A 13289-nucleotide genomic window follows, 5' to 3' on the forward strand; every position below is an offset into this window, starting at 1 on the left:
AAGTCTATGATATGAGCCCCATCTAAAGACAATGTTACTGCAACCCCTCCCCTGTGTTGGCGTTACTAGCAGGATGCTATGACATTCCTTTTGGCTGTCCAGGCATGCTGGGAAATGTAGTTTTGCAACATCTGGAGTTTTTTTTCGCTTTGGAGACCACTGGTATAGATAACCAAATAGTCGAAATAATTTTATTATGATCTGTTCTGGATAATTCCCCCAAAAACATGTTATTTCTGATCAGGGTATGTAGATGAGATAGGAGACTGGTTGTACTCAGGCTGAGGTTACCATGGTGATTCTCGGCCTTATTTTGGATGCCATTGCTGTGTTAGATTTTTTTTAATTTTTTTTTTTTATAAAATCTTCCCCAAACCTAATATTTGATAATGACAATGGTGAGGTAGGACAGTGCACAAAATTCAAAAAAAAAATAAAAAATTATAATAAATAAATAATAATAATAATAATAATAAAGAATTATATATATATATATATATATATATATATATATATATATATATATATATATGAAAATACAAAAATGACATCTAAATGCAAACATCAGCAACATTCACAAATATATATATGAATAAGATAATAATAATTTGGGCACTACTGACATTTAGGATGATCCACAGGGAGGCTCAAAGATCCCCATGTTTAATAGAGACCATTGGTGAGGAGGAAGGAGGGTAACACATGGGGTTTGGTAGTTTTCAATCTTAGTTGGAAACATTCCAAGCACCATGACCAGACCCCCCCCCCCCCCCCCTTGATACATAATGACGGAATCCCCTATAAAATCCATTTATATAGTGTGGTTCAGAACTGTAGCTTTAAGGGGAGTGTTCTCCTGTGGCTCTCCAGCTGCTGCAAAACTACAACTCCCATCATGCCCTGGCAGCATTTGGCTGTTAGTGTTTGATGGAAGTTGTAGTTTTGCAACAGCTGTAGGCACAGGTTGGGGAACTTTGCTATAGGGTATACTTTCAGTGGCTAAAATACCACTCTAAAGGACATATGCGTGCCACCCAGCTTTCCCACTCTCCTGAAGCCCCACTGCATTCCTCACTGCAGCAGCGCTGCCATGCCCTCTCCCTGCTCCTGCACTGATATCTTCTCTCAAATCGCACTAAATCGTCTCACTCCTGCCTGCCCTCTCTTTCTGCCCCCCCCCTCACTAACTATTGTCTGCACCCGCCTGTTGGACAGTTAAATCATTCTTTATCATGATGTTTGTCCCATCACAGGATGTTTAAAACTCCTGGGCAATCTTCGCAGCCAGAGAGTAACCCGATGACGAGACGTACCGGAAGTCCCATAGACACTGTGGATAGGGGACAAGTTGTCAAGTTGCGAATTTCCCGTTTTCTATTACTCTACAGCACCACCACAGGAGAAATGAGGAATGACACAATGTTCAGTCATATCATTGCACTGTTTGTGTTATACAGGACAGGACAGGTCCTCCGGAACGAGAGGAGCTCTTGGTTACCCCTCTCCATTTTGACCAAGAGATAAGGAACACAGAATTCTTTAATAAGGGGTATACTATGGGTTTTCTAAAATGGACAACCCCTTTTTCCTATAAAGGAGTGGTCTCCAAACTGTGGACCTCCAGATGTTGCAAAACTACAACTCCCAGCATGCTCGGACAGCCGTTGGCTGTCCGGGCATTCTGAGAGTTGTAGTTTTGCAACAGCTGGAGAGCCGCAGATTGAACATTCATGATATAGAGCCTCAGTAAAAAGCCAATGGCTGTCCAGGCATGCTGGGAGTTGTAGTCTTGCAACAGCTGGAGGTCCAGATTTTGGAGACCTAATCTCCATAGTAGTCTAAGATTATTGAAATTTTGGTGAAAATGTTTGATCAAAAAAATGTGTTGTCTGACAAAACCAGCCCCATGGCAAGTCCCACCCCCAAGGAACCCTACCTGATGGTTAGTCACACCCCCAAGGAACCCCACCCACGGCAAGTCACATCCTCTGCCTAATAGCAAGTCCTGCACCAAAGGAACTTCATCTTCGGAAAGTCCCACCCCCAAGGAATCCCGGTTCTTGACAAGTTACGCCCCCAAGGAACCCTGCCTGATGGTTAGTCACGCCCCCAAGGAACCCCACCCACGGCAAGTCACACCCTCTGCCTAATGGCAAGTCCTGAACCAAAGGAACTTCATCTATCGCAAGTCCCACCCCCAAGGAATCCCGGTTAATGGCAAGTCACGCCCCCAAGGAGCCCTGCCTTGTCTCAAGAAAGAAAATTAAAATATTTGTAAATCTGCAAGATGCATGACAATATGTATCTATATATATTTGTGAATGTTTTTCTATTGGCCAATAAGTGTTGGTTGGATGATGGGTGCACATTACGATGTGATGATGCTATAGCAACCCACCATGAGTAAATCGTCCAAAGACCCTCCGGGAGTGTCCTGATTTCTACAGAGGAGAAAGAGAAGCAACCAAATTAATGTCCAGGACAGCGAATAGAAATCACTGACAACCTCTCCCTGACCCCGGCAGGAGTCTCCTCCATAACCTACAGGATGATCCGAGATTTACCACAACATGATAACGATTTCAGGAGGAATTCTTGGTCTGTTGTCATGGCAACGGCCGCTGACCCTGTCACTATCACTAAAGGTCTTTACAGTGCCGTACAATAATGTGGTGGAAAAATAAGGAGAAGTAATGATTCCCCCCCCCCCCCCCCACTCCCGAAACGCAGTGGGGGGAGCGATAATATGCAAACATTCCTATTACTGGCGGGTTAGTGATGGGTCTTCACCGTGCTTGTTGTTAGCGCATCTTGAGTGTTGCTGAGTTGATTTCCAGGAAGACATGAGATTGATCTATGCATGGAGGCCATCCTAATGCTACCAAAGAGATATATTCTATTCCTGAATAGGAGCAGCATTATAGTAGTTATATTCTGGTATATAGGAGCAGTATTATAGTAGTTATATTCTTGTATATAGGAGACAGTATTATAGTAGTTATATTCTTGTATATAGGAGCAGTATTATAGTAGTTATATTCTTGTATATAGGGGCAGTATTATAGTAGTTATATTCTTGTATATAGGAGACAGTATTATAGTAGTTATATTCTTGTATATAGGAGCAGTATTATAGTAGTTATATTCTTGTATATAGGAGATGTATTATAGTAGTTATATTCTTGTATATAGGAGCAGTATTATAGTAGTTATATTCTTGTATATAGGAGACAGTATTATAGTAGTTATATTCTTGTATATAGGAGCAGTATTATAGTAGTTATATTCTTGTATATAGGAGAAAGTATTATAGTAGATATATTCTTGTATATAGGAGCAGTATTATAGTAGTTATATTCTTGTATATAGGAGATGTATTATAGTAGTTATATTCTTGTATATAGGAGCAGTATTATAGTAGTTATATTCTTGTATATAGGAGAAAGTATTATAGTAGATATATTCTTGTATATAGGAGCAGTATTATAGTAGTTATATTCTTGTATATAGGAACAGTATTATAGTAGTTATATTCTTGTATATAGGAGCAGTATTATAGTAGTTATATTCTTGTATATAGGAGAAAGTATTATAGTAGATATATTCTTGTTGTTACGCCTAGCGCTCCGGGTCCCCGCTCCTCCCCGGAGCGCTCACGGCGCCTTTCTCCCTGCAGCTCCCCGGTCAGCGCTGACCGGGAGCGCTGCCCTGTCATGGCCGTTGGGGATGCGATTCGCACAGCGGGACGCGCCCGCTCGCGAATCGCATCCCAGGTCACTTACCCGTTCCCGTCTCCTGCGGTCATGTGCTGGCGCGCGCGGCTCCGCTCTCTAGGGCGCGCGCGCGCCAGCTCCCTGAGACTTAAAGGGCCAGTGCACCAATGATTGGTGCCTGGCCCAATTAGCTTAATTGGTTCCCATCTGTTTCCTGGCTATATCTAGTCTCCTCCCTTGCACTTCCTTGCCGGATCTTGTTGCCCTAGAGCCTAGTGAAAGCGTTTTTGTGTGTTTATACCCTGTGTACCAGAACTTTGCTATCTCCCCTGACTACGAACCTTGCCGCCTGCCCCCGACCTTCTGCTACGTCCGACTTTGCTTCTGCCTACTCCCTTGTACCTCGCCTATCTTCAGCAGCCAGAGAGGTGAGCCGTTGCTAGTGGATACGACCTGGTCACTACCGCCGCAGCAAGACCATCCCGCTTTGCGGCGGGCTCTGGTGAAAACCTGTAGTGTCTTAGAACCGGTCCACTAGCACGGTCCTCGCTATCCCTCTCTGGCACAGAGGATCCACCTCCTGCCAGCCGGCATCGTGACACTTGTATATAGGAGCAGTATTATAGTAGTTATATTCTTGTATATAGGAGATGTATTATAGTAGTTATATTCTTGTATATAGGAGAAAGTATTATAGTAGATATATTCTTGTATATAGGAGCAGTATTATAGTAGTTATATTCTTGTATATAGGAACAGTATTATAGTAGTTATATTCTTGTATATAGGAGCAGTATTATAGTAGTTATATTCTTGTATATAGGAGAAAGTATTATAGTAGATATATTCTTGTATATAGGAGCAGTATTATAGTAGTTATATTCTTGTATATAGGAGATGTATTATAGTAGTTATATTCTTGTATATAGGAGCAGTATTATAGTAGTTATATTCTTGTATATAGGAGAAAGTATTATAGTAGATATATTCTTGTATATAGGAGCAGTATTATAGTAGTTATATTCTTGTATATAGGAACAGTATTATAGTAGTTATATTCTTGTATATAGGAGCAGTATTATAGTAGTTATATTCTTGTATATAGGAGCAGTATTATAGTAGTTATATTATTGTATATAGGAGCAGTATTATAGTAGTATATTCTTGTATATAGGGGACAGTATTATAGTAGTTATATTCTTGTATATAGGAGCAGTATTATAGTAGTTATATTCTTGTATATAGGGGGCAGTATTATAGTAGTTATATTCTTGTATATAGGGGACAGTATTATAGTAGTTATATTCTTGTATATAGGAACAGTATTATAGTAGTTATATTCTTGTATATAGGGGGCAGTATTATAGTAGTTATATTCTTGTATATAGGGGGCAGTATTATAGTAGTTATATTCTTCTATATAGGATGCAGTATTATAGTAGTTATATTCTTGTATATAGGGGACAGTATTATAGTAGTTATATTCTTGTATATAGGGGGCAGTATTATAGTAGTTATAGTCTTGTATATAGGAGCAGTATTATAGTAGTAGTTATATTCTTGTATATAGGAGCAGTATTATAGTAGTTATATTATTGTATATAGGAGGCAGTATTATAGTAGTTATATTCTTGTATATAGGGGCAGCATTATAGTAGTTATATTCTTGTATATAGGAGTAGTATTACAGTAGTTATATTCTTGTATATAGGAGCAGTATTATAGTAGTTATATTTCAGTATATAGGAGGCAGTATTATAGTAGTTATATTCTTGTATATAGGAGCTGTATTATAGTAGTTATATTCTTGTATATAGGAGCAATATTATAGTAGATACAATATATACTCTAATTCCAATATTTCAGCACTCATGGGACCAGTGAGATGCTGGATTATTGGAATTTGTACGTGTACGAGGTTGTAGAAACCTGATTCATCTTCATTAATGGCAGATGAACATTTCCTACATAGAAAAATTGGCACCTAACTAGAGAGATGTACTTTATTTTTGCTGGAAAAGTACTGAATGTATAAACATAGACACAATGAGGGAGATTTATCAAGGGATTTCCACAGCTTTTCGCACATGCGCCGAAGCAATTTTTTGTGCAACTTTTGTGGGTAAGCAAAAAATACCAATCCGCCCTACCTAAGCAAATTTCAGATTTTACTTTGCAGTGGTCCAGGATTTATCATTGCGAAAGTCGTACATAAGCAAATAAAAGTCGCAAGTGTAAGCAAAGTCAGACCTGACTTACAAACTAGCCTGTGACAGCAGTTTCGCACACAAAGTCGCACGTGAGATCATATGTGCAATTTTTCTTCCTTTCATTTTCACAGTCACGGTGGGACGAGCGGGTACGAGATGTACAAGAGGATGAGAAGCATGTCACCCGCCCGCACATCTCCCGCCCACGCAACACTACTACAACTCCCAGCATGTCCTTACTGTAAGGACATGCTGGGAATTGTAGTTGTGCGGCACGTGGGCGGGGGGATGTTTGATGGGTGGGCGGATGACAAGCTTGTCACCCACCTGCGCCGCATGACTACAACTCCCATTATGTCCTTACTGTAAGGGCATGCTGGGAGTTGTAGTCATGCAATGCGGTGCGGGCGGGAAATGTGCAAGTGGGTTACAATAAATGTACTAACCTATTTTCCTTGTTTTTTTTTCCTTCTCATTTCAGATCCGTGTATCCTGTGGACTATGACGATGACCAGTGTTTTTTTGTTTTTTGTTTAATGTTAATAAGATGGTTAATAAGTGCTTGTGAGGGAGTGTTTTTTGGAATAAAAGTTTTTTAAACATGATTTTGTTTTTTTAAAATTTACTTTACAGGCATAGTAGTGGAAGTCCTCTTATAGGCGGACTCCATTACTAAGCCAGGGCATTGCGTCCACCTTGGTAACGTCAGGCTGTTGCTGCTTGGTTGGTAGTTGTCGGAGAATCAAAATAGGGGGAACCCTATGCGTTTTTTTTCCATAAATAATAAAAGAGAAAACGCATAGGGTTCCCTGTATTTTTATTCTCAGCCAGATACCAACCAAACAGCAACAGCCTGATGGTACCAGGGTGGGCGAGGTCCATTGTTACTGGCCCTCCCCAGCCTAAATAATGCCAGCCTGTTACCGTCTAGGCCCAGGAGCACCATTTTTGACGTTCTGGGCCTGTTGGCACCAGCTCTTTCAGACACCCCTGGGGCGGTGGGTACCGGAGTAATACTCGGGGGGAGCGCTAGCTGTTTTTGGTGCTAACACCATGCCCCGGCTTAGTAATGGACTCCGTCTATAAGACAGCTTCCACTACTAAGCCTGAAAAGTAAATAATAATTAAAAAAAAAAAGACACATTTAAAAAACTTTTATTCCAAAAACACTCCCCCACGAGCGCTCATTACCAAATATTGTTAATATTAAACAAAAAAAAATGCTGGTCATCGTAGTCCACCAAGTCTGAAGTAGCCCACAGGATAGACGGATCTGAAATGAAAAAAAAAAAAAAAAAAGGGTTAGTACATTTATGGTCTAGTCACACCTACAGAATTCTGCGCAGATTTGATGTGCAGGATTTTTTGCTGCAGATTCCAATGTAAACTGAATGACTGAACTAAGCTTGAAATCCTAGGCATTAAAGGGGTACTCCACTGGCCCAGCATCCGAAACATTTTGTTCCAAACTCTGGGTGCGGGCTGCGGGGGTTGTGACGTCACGTCACACCCCCTCAATGCAAGTCTATGGAAGGGGACGTGGTGGTGTGGCATTCCACGCCCCCTCCCATAGACTTGCATTGAGGGGGGGTGACATCACAAGGGGTGTGGCCGTGACGTCACGACCCCTGCAGCCCGCACCCAGCGTTTGGAACAAAATGTTCCAGGGGCTGGGCCAGTGGACTACCCCTTTAAATCTGCGCAGAATACTGTATGGGTGAATAGACCCTTAGGGGGAAAAAAGTGGTATAAAATGTAATAAACAAACACATTTTTTGGCTTATGTGTGCTAAGAAAATTGTATTCCAAAGTGATTTTATTGGTTTTTGCTTACTGTATGTGAGCAAAATTATAAACCTCCTGTGATAGTATGATAAATATGTCATACATAGGCAAAACCAAAGCAAAAAAAAAAAAATGCCTACAGAACTCGATTACCAAAGCAACAATGATAAATGTCCCCAGTGGGTCATATTATAGTTGTCTAATGGCTAATAGAAAATTAGTGATATTCCCCCTGCACTGGAAGGAGTTAAGTCGTTGTGGCCATTAATGGCGGCCATGATCAGAAGGATCCTGGGGAGTAGTGATACGGAGTGATGGGCAGGTGATGGCAGGTCAGCGCGAGCTCCTCGTGAATCATCACAGAGAAGATTGGACGGTGATATAACTGCTCCGTGACCCAGGTCTGTCTGATCCGAGCTGGCAGCCGGCCGAGAACACAAATCAAATGATTACCTGCCGCCTATTACATCAACCTCCATCTACACATAACAGTGTCATTTCCCATCACTCTGCAGCTTCACCGCCATCCCCGGTGATCTCACCGCGATAAGGACACAAGAAGCCAAATAAACAGAGAAAAGATTCACTATACACAAGATCACTGACAGAATTATACTACTTATATCAGAGTACATAGGAGCAGTATTATAGTAGTTATATTCTTGTATATAGGGGGGCAGTATTATAGTAGTTATATTCTTGTATATAGGGGGGCAGTATTATAGTAGTTATATTCTTGTATATAGGAGCAGTATTATAGTAGTTATATTCTTGTATATAGGAGCAGTATTATAGTAGTTATATTCTTGTATATAGGAGCAGTATTATAGTAGTTATATTCTTGTATATAGGAGCAGTATTATAGTAGTTATATTCTTGTATATAGGGGGGCAGTATTATAGTAGTTATATTCTTGTATATAGGAGCAGTATTATAGTAGTTATATTCTTGTATATAGGAGTAGTATTATAGTAGTTATATTCTTGTATATAGGAGCAGTATTATAGTAGTTATATTCTTGTATATAGGAACAGTATTATAGTAGTTATATTCTTGTATATAGGAGCAGTATTATAGTAGTTATATTCTTGTATATAGGAGCAGTATTATAGTAGTTATATTCTTGTATATAGGAGGCAGTATTATAGTAGTTATATTCTTGTATATAGGGGGGCAGTATTATAGTAGTTATATTCTTGTATATAGGAGCAGTATTATAGTAGTTATATTCTTGTATATAGGAGGCAGTATTATAGTAGTTATATTCTTGTATATAGGAGCAGTATTATAGTAGTTATATTCTTGTATATAGAAGCAGTATTATAGTAGTTATATTCTTGTATATAAGAGCAGTATTATAGTAGTTATATTCTTGTATATAGGAGCAGTATTATAGTAGTTATATTCTTGTACGTAGGAGCAGTATTATAGTAGTTATATTCTTGTATATAGGAGCAGTATTATAGTAGTTATATTCTTCTATATAGGAGCAGTATTATAGTAGTTATATTCTTGTATATAGTAGCAGTATTATAGTAGTTATATTCTTGTACGTAGGAGCAGTATTATAGTAGTTATATTCTTGTATATAGGAGCAGTATTATAGTAGTTATATTCTTGTATATAGGAGCAGTATTATAGTAGTTAATAGTCTTGTATATAGGAGACAGTATTATAGTAATTATATTCTTGTATATAGGAGCAGTATTATAGTAGTTATATTCTTGTATATAGGAGCAGTATTATAGTAGTTATATTCTTGTATATAGGAGCAGTATTATAGTAGTTATATTCTTGTATATAGGAGCAGTATTATAGTAGTTATATTCTTGTATATAGGAACAGTATTATAGTAGTTATAATCTTGTACATAGGATGCAGTATTATAGTAGTTATATTCTTGTATATAGGGGGCAGTATTATAGTAGTTATATTCTTGTATGTAGGAGCAGTATTATAGTAGTTATATTCTTGTATGTAGGAGCAGTATTATAGTATAGTTATATTCTTGTACATAGAGTTTATAACCATTATCTTTCTCACTGTTAGTCATCGCTGACTTCTATTTGACAGACCGGACATACAGACATGTGAATCTCGGACTGACATATATCCCTCACTGTCGCACATTTGTAGATCACGTCCCCCCGCGTGTAGTTATGAACTGGCAGGTCTGCTAAGCCTTTCTGACATATTAGAGCACTAAATATTTTATAAGTAGCCCGCAGTGCAGCTGCTCACCGGCCTGCACAGCGCAACTACCAATAAAGGGAAAATTTCTCTGTATTTGTACAACAAAAATATATTACCGAAATAACCGCATTGGAATCGTATGAATAAAACATGGCTGGGAGACATGACGAATACAACAGTAAGTGGCACAAAAAACTAGCACAACTTCTTGGGCCCACAGTGATACCCTGAAGATAAAGTGTTCTGACTTACTGGAAATTGCTCTGTTTTCTCTGTTGCAAAACTACAACTCCCAGCATGCCCGGACAGCCAAAGGCTGTCCGGGCATGCTGGGAGTTATAGTTTTGCAAGATGTGCTTGCTTTTTGTGTAGCTTGTATAGCCTTATACTGGTGAACCGACATGAATATTAGCTGATCGCTTGGCAATAAAATTCAATTGAAGTGCACGCTCAAGTGGAGTGTGCATGCATATAAACACATAATATGCAATCATTATTGCTAGTTTTATTACTATATCTCATTGCAGTTCTATAGTAGTGATATATATGTGTACACACACACACACACAATTTTTAATATAAATATATATGTGTGTGTAAATATATATACATATATTTGTGTATATATATTTTTATATATACATATATATTTATATATAAATACATATATATATATATATATATATATATATATATATATTTAATTGTATTTTTTTTTTTTTTTCCGAATTCAAAAAGAAGTTTATTAAGGACCAATAGTAATACAAAAACATTAGAAACGTCATCCACCAAGATATACATCTTCTGACAGGAAAGCATATGTAAACAATTCTGCATGAGATGGCAGCAATACATTGACAATGAGGAGATACAAATAAAGGCAGCAAATAGGCATATGAGGAGTCCCGGGAGCTACTTCCCCCAGTCATCCCGTACACAAGAAAGGGACGTGTAGCAGCCAATGCAGAAAATAATAATAAGAAACAGGAGAGCAAGTAAACCAGCATAATCAAGCCGGGTAAACAATAAATGATCAGTAGGCGGAATATGGGCAAGGAAAGACACTATAAGCCCGTAACATATCAACTAAATCAAACAAAAACAACAACGAGAAGGGGAGACTAAACAACACAAACCGAAGAAAAGAGAGACGGAGAGGGGAAGAAAAGGAAAAGGGGGGACAAAGAAGGACACACTGGGGGAAAGAGGGAGGGGGAACCCGGGAAAGGGAGAGGAACTCTACCGTGGAGAGGGACCACCAGGGCCAGGGGCGTCCAACCAGTTCCCAAAAAGTGCGTCCTCAGGACCCCACCTCAGGGGGACAGGTTCAGGGCACCGCAGGCGGGGGAGTCCAAAAACGCAGACCACGGCATCCAGCGCAGCAAAAACCGCTCAGATTTGGACGCCGTCTCCGCCATGCACTCCTCCATCCCATGTATATAGATTACTTCACGGACCCAGTCAGAAATTGTCGGGGGTTGGGCAGATTTCCACTTTCTAGGTATGACCCTACGTGCCGCGGAGAGAAGAATACACACCAAGCCCGCCTTCATGGATTTGATCGAGCCCGGGAGCATCGACAGCAATACAGCCTGTGGGGAACGGGGAACAGCAATGTCCGTCACCCTCTTAATGATCTCCAGAACCCCCGACCAAAATGGGAGAAGAAGGGGGCAGTCCAGCCAAACATGAGACATGGTCCCGGGAGAAGCGCCACATCTCCAGCATAAATCTGAGATGGAGGGATAAAAGCGGTGCAACAATGCAGGTACACAATACCATCTAGACAACACTTTAAAGTTGGTCTCTTGTAATTTCACAGAGACCGAGGCACCATGACAAAGGGCATAAGCCTTGGTCCAATCCTGCCAGGCAAGAGTGCAGCCCAACTCCCAAGACCATCCCCCCTGATGAGCCAAAGGTTTAGAACAGGTATGATCACGTAAATTTTTAATTTATTTATATATATATATATATATATATATATATATAAAGTAGAAAAATGTATATATACATATATATATATATATATATATATATATGTGTGTTTGTTATATATGTGGTGGCCCAGTATGGGGTTATTACCCCTGTACTTAGCTTCCCTGTCAGGCAGCCTCCCTGCAGTGTCCCCTGGGCCCCCCCTGCATCTGTTCTACTGTAATTGTATATTATCCCCATGTTATGTATATAAGAATGTTGTATCTTGAAGAAAGGTTAACATGTGATCACCAGTTATCATGTGATTGTTACCCAGGAGGTATCAGTGACCAGGTGACTTAAAAAGGGGTTATCCAGGAAAAAAAAAAAATTTTTTATATATATCAACTGGCTCCTGAAAGTTAAACAGATTTGTAAATTACTTCTATTAAAAAATCTTCATCCTTTCAGTACTTATGAGCTGCTGAAGTTGGGTTGTTCTTTTCTGTCTAAGTGCTCTCTGATGACACGTGTCTCGGGAACCGCCCAGTTTAGAAGCAAATCCCCATAGCAAACCTCTTCTACTCTGTGCAGGTCCCGAGACAGACAGAGATGTCAGCAGAGAGCACTGTTGCCAGACAGAAAACAACAACTCAACTTCAGCAGCTGATAATTATTGAAAGGATTAAGATTTTTTAATAGAAGTAATTTACAAATCTGTTTAACTTTCTGGACCCAGTTGATATAAAAAAACGTTTTTTCCTGGAATACCCCTTTAAGGGTGACCTATGGGACCCCTCTAGATTCTCCCCTATAAAATCCCCGGGAGGAGTCTCTTCTCTCTCTTTAGTTCCTGAGTCTTTGCTGAGGTGGAGTCGAGCCAAAGAGTCTGGAGTCATAGGAGCCTCAAGTCAAATCTGCAGCCACAAGATACAAGTCTACAAGTAAAGTCACAGCTTAGTCAGTCTCCAGTCAAGTCAGTCACTGTCATCTATTGTCAAGTCAGAGTGGCCTGTAGTAAATTGTCCAAAACCACTGCAAGTCCCAGCAAGCCCTTAAAGGGTAACTCTCATAAAACTAATTTTTGCACTCCTTATGGTAAATAAAAAATATTTCTAATACACCGGTACTATGTTTAAAAAAAATGAAGTTTTCTATGTTTTATTTGTGCTCAACCCCTTAACGACGCAGGACGTATATTTACGTCCTGCGCCGGCTCCCGCGATATGAAGCGGGATCGCGCCGCATCGGTCCCGGCGCTAATCAACGGCCGGGACCCGCGGCTAATACCACACATCGCCGATCGCGGCGATGTGCGGTATTATCCCTTTAGAAGCGGCTGTCAAAGCTGACCGCCGCTTCTAAAGTGAAACTGAAAGTGACCCGGCTGCTCAGTCGGGCTGTTCGGGACCGCCGCGGTGAAATCGCGGCGTCCCGAACAGGTGACCGGACACCGGGAGGGACCTTACCT

At 40.1% G+C, this 13289-nt stretch overlaps 1 protein-coding gene across 2 annotated transcripts in view; it reads right to left on the reverse strand.

Moving 5' to 3' along the window:
* SPEG (striated muscle enriched protein kinase) overlaps window positions 1-13289 on the reverse strand; it is a 374397-nt gene that overhangs the window by 195619 nt on the left and 165489 nt on the right. Inside the window, exon 2 of one of the 2 annotated variants that reach the window (XM_056537027.1) lies at window positions 2399-2441. The exons of the other annotated variant lie outside the window; for it this stretch is intronic. Within the exon in view, the coding sequence (XP_056393002.1) occupies window positions 2399-2441 (43 nt within the window). The remainder of the gene's footprint in view (window positions 1-2398; window positions 2442-13289) is intronic. 2 annotated transcript variants of the gene reach the window in all.

The sequence above is a fragment of the Hyla sarda genome, chromosome 8, assembly GCF_029499605.1.
Source record: "Hyla sarda isolate aHylSar1 chromosome 8, aHylSar1.hap1, whole genome shotgun sequence".
NCBI classification, from domain to species: Eukaryota; Metazoa; Chordata; class Amphibia; order Anura; family Hylidae; genus Hyla; species Hyla sarda.